Below are 19,574 nucleotides of genomic sequence, written 5' to 3'. Positions count from 1 at the left end.
ATAAGAAATAGAATAATACATTCGTGTCTGTTAGATACCATTTATCTCACAACTCTGTTTAAAAACGTACCAAAATCGCTTTCGCACGTTAGATACATTTTAAAACAACTCGTAAGATAAATAGTATCTAACGGTCACTTATATATTATTCTCTATAAAAACCATCGCTGCTGCTACAGTGTGTGTTTGTGTGTGTGTTTGGGTGTGTGTGTGTGTATGTTTGTGTGTGCGCGCTTCTTATAGATATACCGTTTTATGTTCACACTCCATCCAATGCGCACCTCTAGGCCTTCAAGGAGATTTCCAATATAGGGCCTATATATCAGGTATGCACATAAATAAATAAATAATACAAATAATACAACTAAATAAGTAAATAAGTATATATTTTTTTTAATTTAATTTCTTTCTCTGTTTTTTTTTTTTTGTATGGGCATACACGAGTATATATCTTCTCGGTGGGAAATACTATGATGCCCCTTTAATTTGGGGTTTCCCATATCTGCGTAAAAATAAAAGAAATAACACATACGACACTTCCGTCACAGCAAACTTGCGCATGCTCAGAAATTACGTCAGGGTTGTCGGCCATGTTAATGTTGTAAAACAGGTTGTATTTTCATTCCAAAACAGCTGGTTGTATTTGAAAAAAGCTATTACTGCACTGATTTTTATTCGCTACATTACTAAGAGATAAACATGACGGATTTTCCTTCAGAACGTGCTATGGACAGTCCGTCAGAAAGCAACAATTTGAGCAGCGATGACTTCGAGCAGGTGGATAGACCGAAGTCCGATGCTGGAGATGGACACGGTGATTTTGTCGATCAAGATGAAGAAGTCACGTCGTCATCGATGCCCGGGGAAGAAAAAGCCGAAGAAGACCTATATGTTGCTGGTGCGTCGGAAGCTGAACCGCTGGTTGATCCTCTAATCTCATTTGGTGACGAGTCATCCGCTCCGCCGCTTTCTAAACCTATTCAGGCTGAATCTGATCCCCAGGAACAAGTTTCACCCTCAATCCCCGAATCATCATATATCCCACCTTCGACAACCCAAGAACCTACCCCACCAGTCACCCCAGAGTTAATAGACTTTGTTGAGAAAACTGAATCAAAAGATGACACAGAACCTAAAGAAGTTAAACCTAAAGGTAAAATTTTAGGCATGAAACTTGCCTCTGTATCTAGATTAGAATTTAACAGCAGAACTTTTAATTTTTAAATGCACTGAAATTAATTCACATTTGTCAAAGAAGTTGAGATAATAAATCATTGAACTATATTAAAACTAATACATTTCTGACTTCAAAATAATATATCCCTAATTATATCTTTTCAGGGGAGTAGGTCAACTCGCCCCACGCTGTTTAGTCAACTCGTATCATTACTGTTTTATTAATTAAATATAAAATTAATGTAAGCAGTAATGTGCATTAAATATTGTTGAATATTATTTCACTGTAATATTAATAAATAAAATGACACCAAAGTTGTAGACGTCCATATTTAATTTCGTCACAATTATTTATGAAAAATAAAGTTATGGGCGAGTTGACCAGCATTCCTTTTCAGGGCTCAAACTTAGCGATGGTTAGATATAAGTTGCCGTAGGTAGAGAGCATTATCGGTAGAGCTCAACAATGGGACAATGTATACACCTGCCAATATTTAACATTTGCACATTTTAAATATGTCTACTAGGGATGTAATGATTTATCGGTAAGTCGACATGTCCTGATATTTCTCTCTACGATACGATTCACGATACATACACTATCGTGTCGATACTTACAGTTTTTAAAAATCAATATTTGTCATTTAAAGTACTGGTATCGATTTATTTAAAAATAAATGTACGTTTTGTCAAATTTAAGTCCAATATGACCATAAGCAAACCGCATATCCTGCCTTAGTTTCCATTCCAATTACTATTATCGGAAACCAGTCCACGCACAGCTGTATATAGTTAAATTAATTTTGATTGGCTGATATCCAGATTTCTGGCCAATCGCTTGCTCGAACCTGGCGCTTCATCAGTATTATTTGACATGCGCATCATCTTTGTAAATAATGGAGTTCTTAGTTCCCTCTAACCTCTCATGGGCTTAATGAATACTGTTCAATAATTATTATTAATTTTAGATCAGCCCATCTAAATTTGCACCAAAATTATATTATATTAATAATTTATATAGGTTTGGAATGTTAATATTTCTCTTTAAGGATGCAGTCAAACTTTATTAACCCCAATGTTTTCCTTTTTTATACTTTTGGTGTTAATATTCAAAATTGACCGTATTTGTTAGGTTATCCCTATCCCGAGTCAGACCCCCAATCCTATCGGAGGCCAGACTCAGGATGGGCGTGTTCGAAACCCTAGTGGTATATGGACACGTTAAACTAGTTACTATGTTACTAAGCTAAGGAGTTCTTAGCAGACGAATTTGAAAATCCATCTGTGAAGTACAAGTCTGCCATGACGTTTTTTTTTCAAGTTTCTCATTTATTATTAGAAAAGTGTGTCAAAATAAGACAGTGTGTCAGACATGCAAGTCTGTAATTTATTAAATGGCAACCAGTGGCGGATCCAGAAAATCCCATTTAGGGCGTGCTCCAGTGACATGAGATGGAATGCCAAGGGAACTTTGAGGGAGGTTTAGAGGGTAGGGTGATCATCAATTTTTTTTAATTAATATATAATAATATTATACGAGATTTGCCTCTGGTAACACAACAAATATGTCGTCACACATTGCTCGCCATCACCCATCATTGCTCAACTCCCCTGATCATATGAAACGTAAAACAGACTTGAGTACATCAAATGTTTGCAAAAAACTGCAAAAGACCGATGGTTTAATTCAACACATAAACATCATTTAAAAAAAAAAAAAAATTCAACACAGCTGTGAACCATTTATGGTGGTTTTCTTTGCAATCATCATATTATAATTCTGAATTTATTTTCTAGACCAACAATTCAGCATTTTTTTAATTGTAAATTTAATATCGCGATACTTATCATATCGTGAGGTGAATATCGTGACACGTATCGTATCACAACTCTACTGTATCGTTACACCCCTAATGTCTACATACAACAAAATAATGTTCAGTCATGTTTATTTGCTGCAAATGTCACTTTAAAAAAAATTGCCATAGGTGGGCTGATTCACCCATGCCATTTCTTTAAAAAAAATTGCAGTGGGAGACAAATTCTTAAGTTCGAACCCTATCTTTTCAAAAAAGCAACAAAAAAAAGCTGGGGTGGGGAGCTTGGTTACCATATTGTTGTGTGTTGTAGACTTTGTGGTTAACTCGCCCAAATCCAATTTAAAAAACTGAGTGGAGTCGTATGGTTTAACATATTAGTATTACCATATTGATACCGTAGAAGTGGAGCTAAAAATACCTTGTTGAATTAGTGTCAGGAGAGTCGTGATGATGAGGTCTGTAAGATCATGGTAAAATGATAGTCTTCTGTCATAATTCCAAGTTATGGACATCACATCTTTTGGTTATTATTAAAAGACGAAAACAACGAAAAAGATTATACTAGCCTAGTTAAAAAATTTTACTTTACTATCTTGAGTGCTAAATCAGGTTGCAAATATTTCACGATTCCATGCTTAAGCCAGAGAACATTATGTTTTCAAAATCTTTATTAGCGATATTTCTAGGCAATCGATAATTGATTAGCAACTACTATTTTAAAATTGTGTAGCGGTCTTTAATTCTTGCGTAGCGAATTGTGCAATACTGAACAAAATGTTCCCTGTATGCAAATCCCAGATTTTGTGTCTAAAAGTATAAGATTATGTGACAGAATCCCATAATGTCTATATTCCCTCACATTTTACTATTCTGATGGAATCCTAATTTTTTTTAACCTAAATTCAGTGCTTGTAAATACATTGGAACACAAGGTATGTGGGCTTTGGAAGAGTTAACCAAGCATTGAGTCATATTGGAGTGCTTTGAGGCGAGTTAACCTGCTCAGTTTTAAACTAAGCGACCAGTTTTTTTGAATAGATGAGAAGTGCATCTGATTGGTCATCTGGTTTATAATAATAATAATAATACCAACATTCATTCAGCTCAACTAAGTTTTTTTTCCGTTAATGATGCAGAAATGGATTTACAAAAATTCGATAGATTATTGGTGACTGATCACAAAGCAAATACTTAACATTATTACTTACAGAGAACATTTTGTTTTCATCAGTAACTACTGTTTAAGATTTTAAAATTGTGTTGCGATATCTAAAACTTGCATAGCAAATACTGAAATAGCGACACAATACTAAACAAAATGTTCCCAGACTTTATAATAATATCACTGTGATGTGATTACAACTTGCATACCTGCTGGTTCTTAGTATAAATACTTATTTGACATCAAACTAACATCTGATTTAAAAACAATCGATGGAATTTCATATATATATCAGGGGTGCACAAATTTGCCAAATGGGATTTTTATTTGCCATAATGAAAATGTTTTAGCCAAAATTGTTTTGTGTAGTTCTGTATAGAGTATTTATATATGAATATAAAAATGCATCTTTTTCAGCTAATTATGTACAAACTGGAATACATCTGAATAACAAAATTCCCCCCCTGATCAAAATCAAAGACAGCAATAGGGATAGGGGCAGTTAATATATTAGCCTACTTTGATTTTTCAGTGGGTGAGGGGAGATATGCAGTTGGAAGACAATGCCCTCTGCAAACACCCCCCAAATTCTATGGCCTATGGCATTAATAAAAATCTGAGAGCCAATACTCTTCTTTTTTTTTAAACAGTGCTCATTATTTCTGTAAAATATCAATCTTTATTTTGGTTTGAACTGTTTTTAATTGTATTTTAAAGTAACCCATCTATTCCACACCCCAACAATTTCGTAATTTGCACCATTTTGTTGATTTCTGCGTTGTGTTATATGCTTGTTGTTGATTTCAACTTGTAAAATACATAACGTAAGAATGATGACTTCACATTATGACTACAATCCATTTACGTCAAAGGGTTTTGATTAAAAAGATAATGAATTCAAATTTTACGGTCTTTTTAAAATCTAGCTAACTTTTGAGATGTCACCTCACAGTCAACAAATTTATATATTTTATCTAACAAATATCATGATTATTTTTAACTAATTGTATTCAGTGTACGTTTAACCGCAATTTGTATAAATACTGCATGTTCCTTTCCCGCGATCGCGAAATGCATGAGTGCGAAATTAACAAAGACAATGGAAATAAACAAATGAAACAACAATTAAGTATTCATTGATGCGAACAACTATTTGGTGGTGAGGTTTTTTCTCACAAATTTACATCAAGATTTACTTATGTGTAATTGTATTGTTTAATGTCTGCAACAGTCTCGGCTGACTGTCAAGCGTGACCTATATGCACACTGAGAACAGCCAACGTTGTGATTGGTTCCCGACGTGGACATTGGGTTAACATGAAGCGCATAAACCAGTTTAGCGGACGTTTTTGTTTTGCTCGGTCTAGCTGAACTCGGTCCTAGCCTACTCGTCTTTGGCCCTGAACTAGCATGTGTATTGAAACTGACACGCAATTTCGGTCCGTTTTTATTACTTTGGCTCAAAGACTTTACAGAGTTAAAATAACACGCTACAGATTTTTCACACTTTTCTTGCATACATGTTGCCGTTAAAATTAATAACTGATTATTAAAATAAGCAAACACTGTTATGCTGAATTCTTGATGACACCGCTTCTCGTTACCAGTCGCGAGATCCCTGTTAATATTTAGTATTATTATTATATGTTAGGTGTCGGATAGAATATGTAACCGATTGTTCACATCGGAAGATAGAAAATGGCTTAGCCAAATTTTTTGCTCAGAACTGGATGGTTGTTGGTGTAGTCTGTGGCCTTTCATATGTCTTGTGCCCTTTGCTAATAACCACCATTCTGAAACGTATCTGTCTGCATTGAACTCGTCAAAGTCATGCACAGTGGACGTTGAGTGAATGGCAGCGTTAGGGTGGATATTTATATTGCCTGTCAGTCAAGTTATCAGTTTCGATACTTTTGAATTGCCCGTGACTGTCCGAGTGTCGTGAAGTTTTGTTTTTCATTTTACTTGTTTTATGATTTTCTTGGTTGCCCATCCGGGCAACTGTTTGACAAAGAATGGTTGCCCGCAACATATTTTGGTTGTCCCGGGCGCGCGGACAACCGATTTGTGCACCCCTGTATACAGAGGTTTCCCTAGAGCGATAAGCCGACACGGCCCGTGCTCCCTTAGCCAGCCAAGTAAGCGCCTTCATGTCTGGTAAGCGCCTTAACTGCAGGACCGTGTCGGCTTAATTTGTAACATGTATACAAAACATGGAGCTGTGATCCGTAACGTCATTCACCACACATTATCACACTTCCATTTGGTATCTGCAATTCTTTAGATGTTCACTTTGAGGTCCATTGATTGCACCGTTTTAATTGTCGGCGGGCTTGTGCTGGTCACGTGGTACAGGTGATCGGCTACTACTAATCCGCCAGATAACTGCTTGTTGTAATAATGTCTGTATGCTTGGGAATTACGCATCAAGACAAATCAAAGAAAATACCTATTAATTGAATAAACATCTTTGAAGGTGAAATTCTTGAGTAAAACATGTCACCATTATTTTAATTTTGTAAAACTCTTTGAACCAAAGTAATAAAAACAAAAACGATACTGATGTCAATTTGAATACACATGCCAGTTCAGGGCAAAGACATGTCGGCTATCCCAAGGGCTGAGTTCAGCCAGACCGAGCGAAAACAAAACGTTCGCTACACTGGTTTGTGCGCTTCACGTTAAACCAAATGGACACGACGGACACCAATCAAATAGTTCGCGAACGTTAGGAAGAACGTTCGTTGGCTGAACTGAGAAAAGCTCTCGGTGTAATATACGTCACGCTTCAGAGTCAGCTGACAACATCGTTGCGGACATGAACAATACGATTACACAGAAGTAAATCTTGATGTAAATGTGTAGAAAAACAATAGTTGTTTGCATCAATGAATACCTAACTGCAGTTTCGTTATTTCCTTTGTCTTTGTTAATTTTGTACCTATGGTCGAGAGCACGCACTGAGATCGCGATCGCAGGAAATGAACATGCAGTATTTATACAAATTGCAGTTAAACGTACACTGAATTAGTTTACAATAATCATATTTGTTAGATAATGCTAGATATGTATTTGTTAAACTGTGAGGTGACAAGCATTTAACACGACACTGAAATCAACAGCAACAAGATGGCGCAAATTATGAAATTGTTGGGGGTGGGGAATTGATGGGTTATTTTTTTTTTAAAGTTTTAATCCCCCCCCCCCCCCCCCCCAAAAAAAAAACTCACAAAAACAACTCCAACATGATTTGATGGATTGAAGGCAAACACTTAACTGTTTTCAACCCACTACTTTTGGCTTGATTTTTGTGTTATAATGATGCTATATATGTAAGCGCCTTAAAAAAATCCTGGGGAAAGGCCTGGTATATAGATATAGATAAATAGTGTTTCTGCCAGAAAGACATTTTTGGGTATGGCACTATGGATATGAATGTAGCAAGTCAACAGAGGGTATAGATATATAGATATAGATAATATAATGTTTCTGCCAGAAAGACATTTTTAGGGTATGGCGCTATGGATATGAATGAATGAATGAATGTTTAACGACGCCCCAGCACGAAAAATACATCGGCTATTGGGTGTCAAACTATGGTAATGCAAATAAATAAAGTGTTGATTAACATCAATATAAAAATTCAAGACTTAAACAAAAACAGTGTAAAGAACTGCAAAAACAGTGTAAAGAACTGCAAAAACACAAATATCACAGAATTTTACGGATATTGAATTTTACTCAAAACTTCAATTTTGTGCTGTATTGGCCATTCTCAAAGAGAATGTTACATCCCTGCACCACGGTGAGGTTACAGCACATGCAGGGGCTATGGATATGAATGTAACACGTCCACAGAGGGTATGGGGGGCCTCCCCCAGAAAGAAAATGGGTTACGTTTAGGGCTAGGATAGATAGATAGCTAGTTTAATGTGTCCATATACCACTAGGGTTTCGAACACGCCCATCCTGAGTCCGACCTCTGATAAGATTGGTGGCCTGACTTGGGATGAGGGGGGGGGGGGGGGTAGAGTTGAAAATGGGCAGAATTTTGAAAATAGCAATTAGTAAAACAATTTAATAGAATTTGAAAAAGAAAGAAAGAAAAAAGTTACAAGCCAAAAATAAAAAGAATTGACTGCTAGGCCGAATATTTATATAATTTGGAGCATTTTAGAAGGACAGTCCAAAAATTAATAAGAGAAAGAAGAAAGGATCGGACTATTTAATAATATTTTTTAAAAAAGAAGTAATTTCGACATAAAATTTTGAACGAAGGTCTAAAGATTAAAAGTCCGATCTATATGTCCACGTGAGTGGCCTTGTTAAGGCCGTTTGAAGGGGGTGGGGAGGTAAGTTGGAGGTGGGCGGAATTTGCTATAAAATTTAGAAAAAGGTCAGAGACCTAAAACCAAATGTGGATAATAATCTTCATGTCTGGAAAAAAGTTAAGACCCCAAAAATTAAATTAAAGTGTGTTGGACTATTTATAAAAAAAAAAAACCCCATAAATTTTAGAACTGGAGCCAAAAGTTTAAAGTCCAACCAAGTCCTAAATCTGGAAGAAAGGTTGTTGGAAAGGTCGCCGTCTATGGTGTCCCTATGAAGTTTGTGAAGTCGAGGTTGGGGTTGTACTGCCGGTAGACGGAGGCCGCTACTGTCCTGGTGATGGCTTCATAATCTTTTCCTGAAATGATTTTAAAAATCCGATAAATCGTCGGGTTGTCCATGTTGGATAGCAGTAGCCCTTGATGGTAGACGCCTGACCGTCAGACGGTAACACACAAGGCTGGTGAATCGCCCTCTAGCATTACTTTGTGTAATGCAAAGTCCCCCTCTGCACGGTTTGTTGGAAGCAGCTGGTATAACTTGTGCTTCGGAACGATGAAGAGCTGCCTGATGTCCTCTTTGTTGTACTTGACAAGCTTGATGGCACTGATGAAGTTTACCAGCCTGTAGTGACCACTATTTGGCTTGTCTCATGTCGGGTTGCGGCGGTCGACTAAGAGGAGGGTGTGGCTTGTCTTGTTGCTCGCTCTATTGAGCAGTTGCCTTCCTCTTCGCAACGGCAACTGATCGGGCCTGCGACTCAACAGGGCCCTTCCGTGGTGTCGGTGGCGTCACTGGAATCACGAAGATCGGAGCAAGTGGGTGGTACCGTGGCGGATCTTCGCACATTGCTGTGTTTAGAACCGCCTCTGGCAGATCAACGATGGCAGCCTGAGCAGGCTCTGTCCGCTTCGTTGACTTGTCCGGTCGGGTTGGTGGTGGCGTCGCAGAAGGGGCCGTCGCCTGTGGTTGAGCCACCGAGTTTGGCCGCCCCTGGCGCACGTTTCCTCTTCTTCCACCTCCTCTTCTTCTGTTGCACCGGTTCGCCGTACACCAATGCCCGTGACCCGGTGTACGCGACGCAATACTCGAAAAGGTTTCCATAAGAAGCTATGGGTTCCCCCAGGTGGGCGGGTAACTCAAGAGAGCACGAGACTACGTCCGTTCTCATCATTAGCTTGGACTGGAATGTTAGGGCTAGGGTTAAAATCATACAGTAATGAGTAATTAATTTTGTCAAACGGTTAACTTAAAAAAAAAAAAGTTTGAGTATGGCGCCATATCAGTTTTACCCTCTGGCAGAAATCATTGTGTGTGTAAACTGATCCCACAAATAATATTTCAATTGAAGGGATAATCTGTATATCTTCTTTTTTTTCAGATGCTTGGCTGAAAAATATTGACCCAAGAGGTGAGTTAGGCCTGCAAGTACATACTTTCATTTTCATAATTATGATGACTGTTTTTTTATTGTTGTTTTTTCACCGTGGCAAAAAGTAATGTTTGAATATTCATATCCATTTAAAGGCATTGACATAGATAATCTCTGGTTGCATTTAATGTGGATGTTCAATAGTCTTGATGAAATTTAATTAATCTGCAATTTGTGTCAGGACATGTTTAAACTTAAGAGTCTAACACTGATGACAATTTAATGACAAAAAAAATTCACTAGCTGTCTGGCATGGCAACAGTATTTATTTACTAGCCCACCATTGAATATCACTAGCCATGGGTGTGTAGCTACCATAATCTAGGAGCCTTGCAATTTTGTTAGCTTAGGTGTTATTTAAAAAAGGTATACTTTTTTTTAGGAGAACCTATAAAAGGCATTGCCTTAGTGTATGGTGTATCCTCACCGATACTTATTTGATTATGCGGTGTATACAGGGTTCATACAAATCATGAAAATCCTGGAAAGTTGTGAAATTAGCAAATGTCATTTTTCAATCCTGTAAACGCGATCTAAATTTTAATTTGGGTCATTGAAAATAATGAAAATTGGTTGAACTTACTTTTTTCCCATGTAAAAGACCATGAGAGTAGCAACAAATTGCATCAAAACATTATAAAATGATTTTTATGATTACTGGAAAAAAACCCCATGGAAATTGGTGTTGAAAAATCATGGAATTCAATTGATAATAAGTGTATATGAACCCAGTTGAGTCAGGTAAGCCTGTGAACAACAGCCTTAACCAAGATGTTTTTATTAAACAAATTTGCTAAGAAATTTTTTATATGATGGTTCTTCTATTGTCGGTGATGTACTGAATGTTCTGAGGTGACACACATTTTTTTTCCCTGATCCCTTCTGCTTTGTTTGATAAAATCAGGTTATTCTTAGCTTACCCAATTGATTGTCTTATACAATAGAACTAAAATAACCCGATTAAACTTCTTGTCAAAATTTTGGGCAAATCATTTATGAAATATATTACTTAATTCGTCTTTAATTCAGATTGGCTGAAGACTGCTTAAACCTTACTTAGATGATTAGAATACATAATACGTTTGGATCTGTAGTCTGAGGACAAAGCTGTATTGATTTTTTTGGTTCAGGAATTGTATTGATGAGTGATGTGCTTCCACAGCATCATGAAATTGATTTGTTTGTTACATGAGGTCATGATACATGTTGCTGTTCTGTGTACCGTAGATTATTGATATATTATTATCACACCAGTGTATGGCATAGAGATTGGTATTGGTATGCGTTGATGGTTCATTATTGTTATTTATTAAACCACAGTGTACATAATGCACTTTTGACTGATGACAGTACTAGTATAAACAAGATAAAATAAATGAATTTCTTTTAAAATTTCATATATATATGTACATATAAAGCAAAACAAACTTGATATTGTTGGGCCGTATCTATATTCTAGCATAGCAGTAGGTTACCTAAGAGCAAAATTAAGGAAATTATGTGTTTAAATGTTTTTCTATTATTGGAACATATGCTCAACAACAAAAGTTTAGCAAATATCTTTTATGACGTCTAAATTTGCCATGGTTGAATAAACGTAAAAGAAAACCAGGTCCTCCTGTTGTGTTACGGCAAAGGTTGATGAGTTTATGTTGTTTGTAAATGGTAAACATTTCAGATTTGAATACTAATTGATAAAAATAGGTTAATTTATGAATGTTATGCCATTTCTTTTAACATTAGCTAAACTTTCATTGTTGAGTATACGTAGATAAATAATAAAATAATAATGGGTTGTTCTCAATTGTCAAACATCGCAAACAATACTCTTTTGGCTACCTTTCACCCCTGTTAGAAGTATACCCGTTGTGTCAAGAATATTGATTTATGCAAGATGTATTTTTATCCGCCTGTACATATATCTGTCTCCCAAAAATAGCCTGCTATTTTGTGGGTGGTTTTAGCACGTTAAATTTCTATTTCACAGGTTTGGAGATTATTTGAAACCACTCAGCCGTTAACACATTAAAAGGTGCACTAAAGATATAAAATAAATTTATTAGAAGTTTTTAATTTTGGTTGGCTAATTGAATTTTAAATTTTAAATACTAAGATCTTCTGGCCAAATTTACGAAATTGCTTTTAATTTTGGAGATCCTGCTTAAACCCTGTGACTAGAACTGATCATTATATGTAATTTTTTCATACCACTAATGGTTCTGTCTCTGCCATTTTTTATTTGTTAAGTTTTCTTTCTTCCAGGGTTGAAAAAAATCATGATTTTTTTTTTTTAAATAAAAAAACATGATTTTTAAAATTTAACTCAGATTTATTTGATTTTTTTTTTTTTATAATTTAATTTGGAGCTTCTGAATTGAATACTTGCTCCCTATTAAATACACAATTTGGAAGTTTTACTGCATTCTGAAAGGAAATACCTCGAACATCTAGAAATGAGGCAAATGAGGATTATTGAGTTAATGTTTAAGTACTTGGCTATATAAGGTGATTTGACATGTGAAGTCAGTGACTTCAAGTCACATCTGACTCTAGAGCATCCCCAAATTCGTCCAATTTACCACATTGAAGCAGAATGGCTTCACTTGACACCTTCTATTGTGTTGATCTCCCAGGATCATCCCAACCATAGATTTGGGGGAATTGTCACTGATCAGTATGACTTGTTAAGACTACATGGTGTTGAAATCTAATTGCAATTCAATTATAAATATATGTAAAAATTATTATTTAGCATAAGTAACAATCTATTTTAAATAACACTTCATTTTTTGTATTGCAAGTTAATTGATAAATCACATGTTTACAAAATAATCAATAAAAATAAATGCAATAATCATAAAAATCAAATGAAACATAATTAAAAAAATATAAAAAAAATCGAAATGCATGATTTTTTTTTTTTTTGCAGTGATTATCAAATGATTTAAATCAAACAACTCTGCTTTCTTCTCATAATGTAATCTTGATGCAGAATTAATGATGTTAGTAAAGTATTGTATCTTTATTAAAGTTTTTCCTCTACTTTTTTCTTCTTCATGTAAAGCCTATATATTTGTTGCTGATTATTTCTCACCTTACTTCCTGACATTTATAATTCAGCATTGAGTGAATTCCACTCAGTGTTACCTGGTGGCAGATCTTGACATTTGATACAGGCGAAAAATGACTGCTACATACTTTGCCAGTAGGTATCAAATTGGTATTTTTCAGCTGATTGCTTGAGAAAAAACTACCAGTCAGCATATATTCCTTGGACTTCTTTAGTAAGAAATTATTTGAGCATCAAAGAAGACATTCATAGTTGTTTGAGAATAACTAATTACTACCAATACAATATAAGCTTGTCTTCTTTTAAATTATATCATGAAAGCGTCTTTAATCTTACATTTATTTATCTAGAGTTATTAATACATGGCATAGCATAACAAAATACCTCATTAGTCACAAAACAGCAGATTAAATGTACATGTTCTGTTGCAGTTTTTAAGTTCATAGCACAACTATATATGGTTACACAAGTGGTGTTCTTAATGGCTTCGACTGAGGGCTAATAGTGTGTTTTTGATATGACCTAGATTGGAAATTGGAGCAGCCAATATACATCAAAATGGAACTGTATTAAAAAAAATTAGGGAATTAGAATATAATTTATATGATTTTCACTTGTTCTATGCATTCTATGCATTATATTTGGATAATCAGTGAGTTGCCCAATCCTAATTACATGTTTACAGTGGTTCTATGTACATTGACATTCCAAATGTATTTTAAAAAGACTGACTTTTCAATAAAATCGTATTCTTGTCTGGAATAGTTTACAACTTTTAATTTTAAAATGAAACGGTTCACGACAACCATTTGGCAGTTCACATTTCTTTAAAATGGCATAACTGCCACATTAACAGAATGGCAGTTTACATGAAATATTGTGCCCTGATCAAAGAATTGTATCATGTCAATATAATACAATTTCCAAATGTGTTCCATGAACTTTTATGGTTATTACCAGTGTTTGTGCCAGAAAGAAATTTTGGGGTATGGCGCTATGGAATTGAATGCAACTACAGTCAACATGGAGTATGGGGGGCCTCCCCCAGAAAGAAAATGGGTTACGTTTAGAGTTATGGTTAAGAAAATCATACAGTAAGGATTAGAGTAATTAATTTTGTTAAAGGTTAACTTAAAAAAACACCAAAAAAAACAAAAACATTTTGGGTATGACGCCATACCCCCGTTTTACCCTCTGGCAGAAACTCTGCTTACCAGGAAACATTTTGTTTTAAAATTTTGATTAGTGACATTTCCAGTCAATTAAAAATGGTTAAGCAACTACTGTTTAATGTTTTCAAATTGTGTAGTGATCTCTAAAACTTCCATAGTGAATTGTGACGTGATAATGAACCAAAGGTTCCCTGCTTACATAAGTGTGATTATATATATATTATTAATTAACCGTAATTTACTAACAGACATAAGTATGATTGTACTTGTCATGAAAACAATGCACTAGGCCAGTTACTGGTTGTCAGAATATGACCACAATGTTACATACATATGTAGTAATTCCCCTGTAAATTGTGTAATGGTATTACAAGAATCAAATTACAGTAGTGGTGGGGTTTTTTTTTGTCTCATCATTTACTATAACATCAGAAATAATGTTTACAAACCATATAAGCATGTCTTTTTGATCACTTAATGCCATGAATGTAATATTGTTATGGCACATGCCACAAAGATGGGGCCTCAGGATTTAAAATGTTTATTGGAAACACTTTATTTGTTCTGTTCCCATTTGTTATCAGAAGTCATCATAAATTTTTTTTCCATAATCTTGGTGGATTATGCAACAATAATGGGTAACAGATTTTCAGTCCATTATTTTGTGGATATGCTACCAAAAACTTATTTCAATAAAATCCAGAAACATGATGATAGATTCAAGTAATGTATTTATGTAACACTAACAGTTTATTGTGGATAATAAATAAGGTTTCATTTGATTTTCTTGTTTATGTGGAATTCATGTATTTGAAGTAATAGTAATATAGCAATCTGATTAAAATCAAATCTTACTGCTACTCTACATTGCTCTCCATTTTGTGTCTCAGTGGCCTTTTGTTGTGAACAATCATTTAAAAGGGGGTCAGCTACTGCCAGTTTTATGTCATTGGTTCTTTGATTGGTCAGATGAAGACCATCTGAATATTCAAAAACCTTTGACTTCTGATGGAGACCTAACATTTGAGTAGTCAGTAAGATCTGAAATTGATTATATTAGCTAATATTTGTTCATTGTGTATAATTGTAATTTTACTGGAATTATTGCACATATATTCCTTAAAATGTGTAATGAGACTTATGTACTTTAATATTTGTTTAATAGAATTTGATTAATGCATGAGATACTTGATAGGAGCGGGACGTAGCCCAGTGGTAAAGCACTCGCTAGATGCGCTGTCGGTCTGAGATCAATCCCTGTCGGTGGGCCCATTGGGCTATTTCTCGTCACAGCCAGTGCACCACGACTGGTATATCAAAGACCATGGTATGTGCTATCCTGGGATGGTGCATATAAAAGATCCTTTGCTACTAATGAAAAAATGTAGCAATTTCCTCTGTGTCAAAATGACCATATGTTTGACGTCCAATAGCCGATGATTAATAAATCAATGTGCTCTAGTGGTGGTGTTAAACAAAATAAACATCTCTTTTTTTCCAGATACTTGATTTTTAATTTAGGAACTAATTTAAGAAGACTGAAAATACACTTTTGTTTGTGTTAACAGTTTTAGAATTATGAAATATATTTCCTCAAATTATCTGAAAGTTTGCATGCATTGTCTTATTCTTTTTAAATTAATATGTAAAATTAACTCTTTTTTTTGTAAATTGGTACTTTTAATTTTCTTAGGTTTATTGTTTACAAACACTGTTTGCCTATTTTATATTAATAATTTATTCGAATGTGTGATTGTGTATTTTATATTAATAGTTTTTTCTAATTCATGTATGTAATTTCCTGTTTTTAGTTTTTGTCATATCCTTTTATTAATTTTTCTCTTAACAGTGAAATCTACCACTGTGGAGGTTTTGTGTGGCTGTAAGTGGTAACCGTGTTCATTCATTTTGCATGGTAGCTTTGTGTTTGTTTCATAGATCACATTTCAAAGACATTTGTATGGCATCTTTGTCAAAACTGATGTACACAATATTAAGCAGTATATTTTATTGTTGTAGAGTTCTATTTTATGTTCCAACTATTTTAAGAATTTGAAGGCATTTTTCAGACCATACATTGCTTGTTTACTCACAACTTATAGATGTTTATGGCTCACTGTCAACAACAGAGAAACTGCTGTGTAAATAGTAACACTGCAGTCTGGCCTTCCTGTCCTGTTACATCTTCTACTAATACAAACACAAACACAAACATGACCACGGTTACTTCCTCTGTAGAACACAAGTCTTGTCAGCATACTAGTATTTGTTTTATGCATTGTAGCTGTTCAGGAGCAGAACACTCGGTCTTTCATTATTTGCTCCCAGTGTATTTCCTTCTAATCTAGATTTAAGATTATAGCCAGCATAAACAAACCAGAAGAAGAAAACATAACTGGCCAATCTATTTGTAACACTTAAAATATTTATAAAACTTGAAGTAACAGCTTTAAAGTCCTATTATTTATTATGCACTGTTTGTATCTGATGTTGCCTTCCATATCAATATATGTACATGTCTGTTGTTCATCACATATTAAGATAGATGTAATTGCCAACACAAAGCTTTCTTTGTTCAACAAAACTATATTTGCTTTCATTATAGTACATAGCATATTTATGGTAATTATCCAGAGGGTCATGTGTTAATGTCAAAATAGAGATGTAGATAAAACTATATAAAATTTCTAAATCTTACGCAGGTTAAGAACTTTAAAAAAAAAAAAAAAATCTAGAATTTGGCAATGTTTACATATAAAAAATATTGAGAATATTAATTGCTGCCCTAATTTAAATGATGAGGGGTGAGGGCCATTTAGGATATTACAATATTGATACCATACCAATTCATATAATAAGTGGAGCTAAAATTTACTCTCCTTGAACTGATCTGGTTAAGTTATGGGGAGCAAGTTATAGCTCCCCTTAAATGGCATGGTCTGAAAGGGCCAAGAGAAGTCTATATTTAAAATACCATTACCTATATAAACCTAGTGTCGTAGGTTCCATATGTTAAACCTGTACCATAATAACCTGAGTTTAAAATATGTTGGGTTGTTATTAAAACCATTATTTTTCATTTCTGTATTTTTGTCCATTTTGAAAACTTGTAGGACTATCAGTGTTTCTGCCAGAAAGAAATTTTTGGGTATAGTGCTGCGGAATTGAATGCAACCACAAGTCAACGGGGTGTGGGGGCCCTCCCCCAGAAAGAAAATGGGTTAACTTTAGGGTTAGGGTTAAGAAAATCATACAATAATGATAAGAGTAATGAATTTTGTCAAATGGTTAACTTAAAAAAATTAAAAAAAATTGGGTATGGTGCCATACCCATTTTACTCTCTGGCAGAATCCCTGACTATGAATATTTGGGAATATTTGCTAAGCACAAATCATCAAATTGTATAATGATCAATATCAATGTGTGTTAACATAAAAAATAGTTTTAAAAAAAACCTATTGTCCCCAAATATACATTTAAGTGCCCTTCCCACAGACAGAACATAGCAAGTCATTTAATATACCAGTTGGGTACCTGTTTGGAGAATAGTATGAGGATAGGGATGAGGACAAGCCAGTGGGGCCACTGATGTATTGACTATACAACAAAGCACATTTAGTATTGCTGCTCTACCTCTGATCTGCATCCTACTTGATTTTTATGAAATTACCTGGTCTGTGATTGTGCCCTGTTTTGACTAAGGACAGTTTCGTTGTCCACAACAACACAACAGTGGAGTTTGCTAACTTGCCAAAACCGCAAAGTGAATATATCATCGGATGGGCAGCTGGTATCTAGTGGGTTTGTGTTCAATTCAAAATGTGGAAATTTATGTACCAGTACATAAATATTGTACTAAGTGGAATAGAAAAGGAAGAAAATGGTTTATTTAATAATGCACTTACTAATTACAGTTGTATCATACGTGTCGGCATATGGTTACGGATCACATATATAATGAGAGAAAACCTGTGACTGCCACTCAGTGGGCTACTCTGTCCAATCAGGTCAAGTCAGGTCACAGGGTTTAACGTGCACATTTAGAACAAGCTGTTGTAGTGCATGTCTGTCATGGGCGAAAGTGGCGGCCTAAGCTGGCTCCTCCGTTCAGGACAGGAAAAGGGTTTGGGGTGGGTAGGAGGTGGGCGCTGGCAAGTGCAAGAAAGTACCAGCAGCTCGACCAGGGTTGGTGGCAGGCAGGGGTATTTCCAATTAGCAGCAATGGATCTTTTATATATATTATCACACAGGATAGTATGTAGGTAAATCTGTTAAGTGCAAAATGCTTCTTGGTGAATGTTTTCAACTGGTGTTTACATTTTCATTCTTTTTTATACATCAGGGGCTGTGAATGTGATCTGGCTTTGGTAAACTGGCTTTGGTCTATGCTGCTTTTGTTTTATCTGTTTACTACATTTTATTTAATATTATTGTGAAAAATTTATATTACATAGATTTTCTAGTTTAATGCTACAGTAATGTGATCACTCATTCTTTAGTATGACTCTTTTGTTTGCAATATATCTGGTTGATTGTGTGTGTGTGTGTGTGTGTGTTGTGTGTGTGTTAGTGTTAGTGTTAGTGTTAGTCATTGCATAGCAAATAGTCCACCTGGAATGTGTGGTGGTAGGGTTACAAAAAGGTAATGGCATGGAAGCTACATTGCAGTCTGGTTCACTTCCTCAGAAAAGTCTTGAGTAACTTATCTGTAGTTTCATTTAATGTAAAAGAAAGAAAAGAACATGATAATATGACATGTATGGTACATGTAGTTTGTAATTGAAAATTTACATATTTTAACATTTAGAGATTAATGAGTTTTTAAAAAATGTTGATGTTAAAAATGTATACATACAATAAAATACTCTTATAACGAACTGGAAGGGACCATGATAGTTAGTTTGTTATAGCAGTAGTTCATTGTACACATTTGTACAAGTTGGTTATTACTGTATAGGGAGATAAAACATGACTTTGCGATCAGTTCGTTCAGTCCAGTAGTTTGTTCTAAGCAGGTTCGTTATAAGTACTTTACTGTAGTAAAATTCAATTGGTGTATCATACATGTTTCTGAAAAGCTGTTTTCTGCAATTCCCTTTAGTATTCTAATAGAAATCACAAATAACAATAATGACTATTTGTAATGGATTTTTACTGTACTTGATATATTTTATAAAAACAAATCATTGAACCAGAATGAACTTGTGAACTGCAAAAAAAAAAAAAAAAAAAAAAAAAACAGAAAAAAGAAGTTTTTGTTCATGATTTTTTAAAACGATAAGAAATGAACCATTCTAAATAATTAAATTTAGATATTCCTTGAAAGTCTTTGAATTTGAATATATTTTTTTTATGTCTTTGAATTGTAATAAAAGCCAAAGCAATGCTGATATCTTTTACAGCTGCATGCAT

General features: G+C 34.7%; 1 protein-coding gene across 2 annotated transcripts in view; it reads left to right on the top strand.

The window, feature by feature from the left end:
- Positions 1–564: 564 nt before the first annotated feature.
- Positions 565–19,574, top strand: part of LOC121371332 (reticulon-1-A-like) — a 36,571-nt gene continuing 17,561 nt past the window's right edge. Inside the window, exons 1-3 of one of the 2 annotated variants that reach the window (XM_041497142.1) lie at positions 565–1,153; positions 9,869–9,898; positions 16,011–16,043. In XM_041497142.1, the coding sequence (XP_041353076.1) occupies positions 700–1,153; positions 9,869–9,898; positions 16,011–16,043 (517 nt within the window). In that variant the 5' untranslated portion in view covers positions 565–699. The remainder of the gene's footprint in view (positions 1,154–9,868; positions 9,899–16,010; positions 16,044–19,574) is intronic. The other variant, XM_041497143.1, reaches the window with a different exon arrangement.

Source organism: Gigantopelta aegis, chromosome 4 (genome assembly GCF_016097555.1).
Source record: "Gigantopelta aegis isolate Gae_Host chromosome 4, Gae_host_genome, whole genome shotgun sequence".
NCBI classification, from domain to species: domain Eukaryota; kingdom Metazoa; phylum Mollusca; class Gastropoda; order Neomphalida; family Peltospiridae; genus Gigantopelta; species Gigantopelta aegis.
This window is presented reverse-complemented; position numbering and strand designations above follow the sequence as displayed.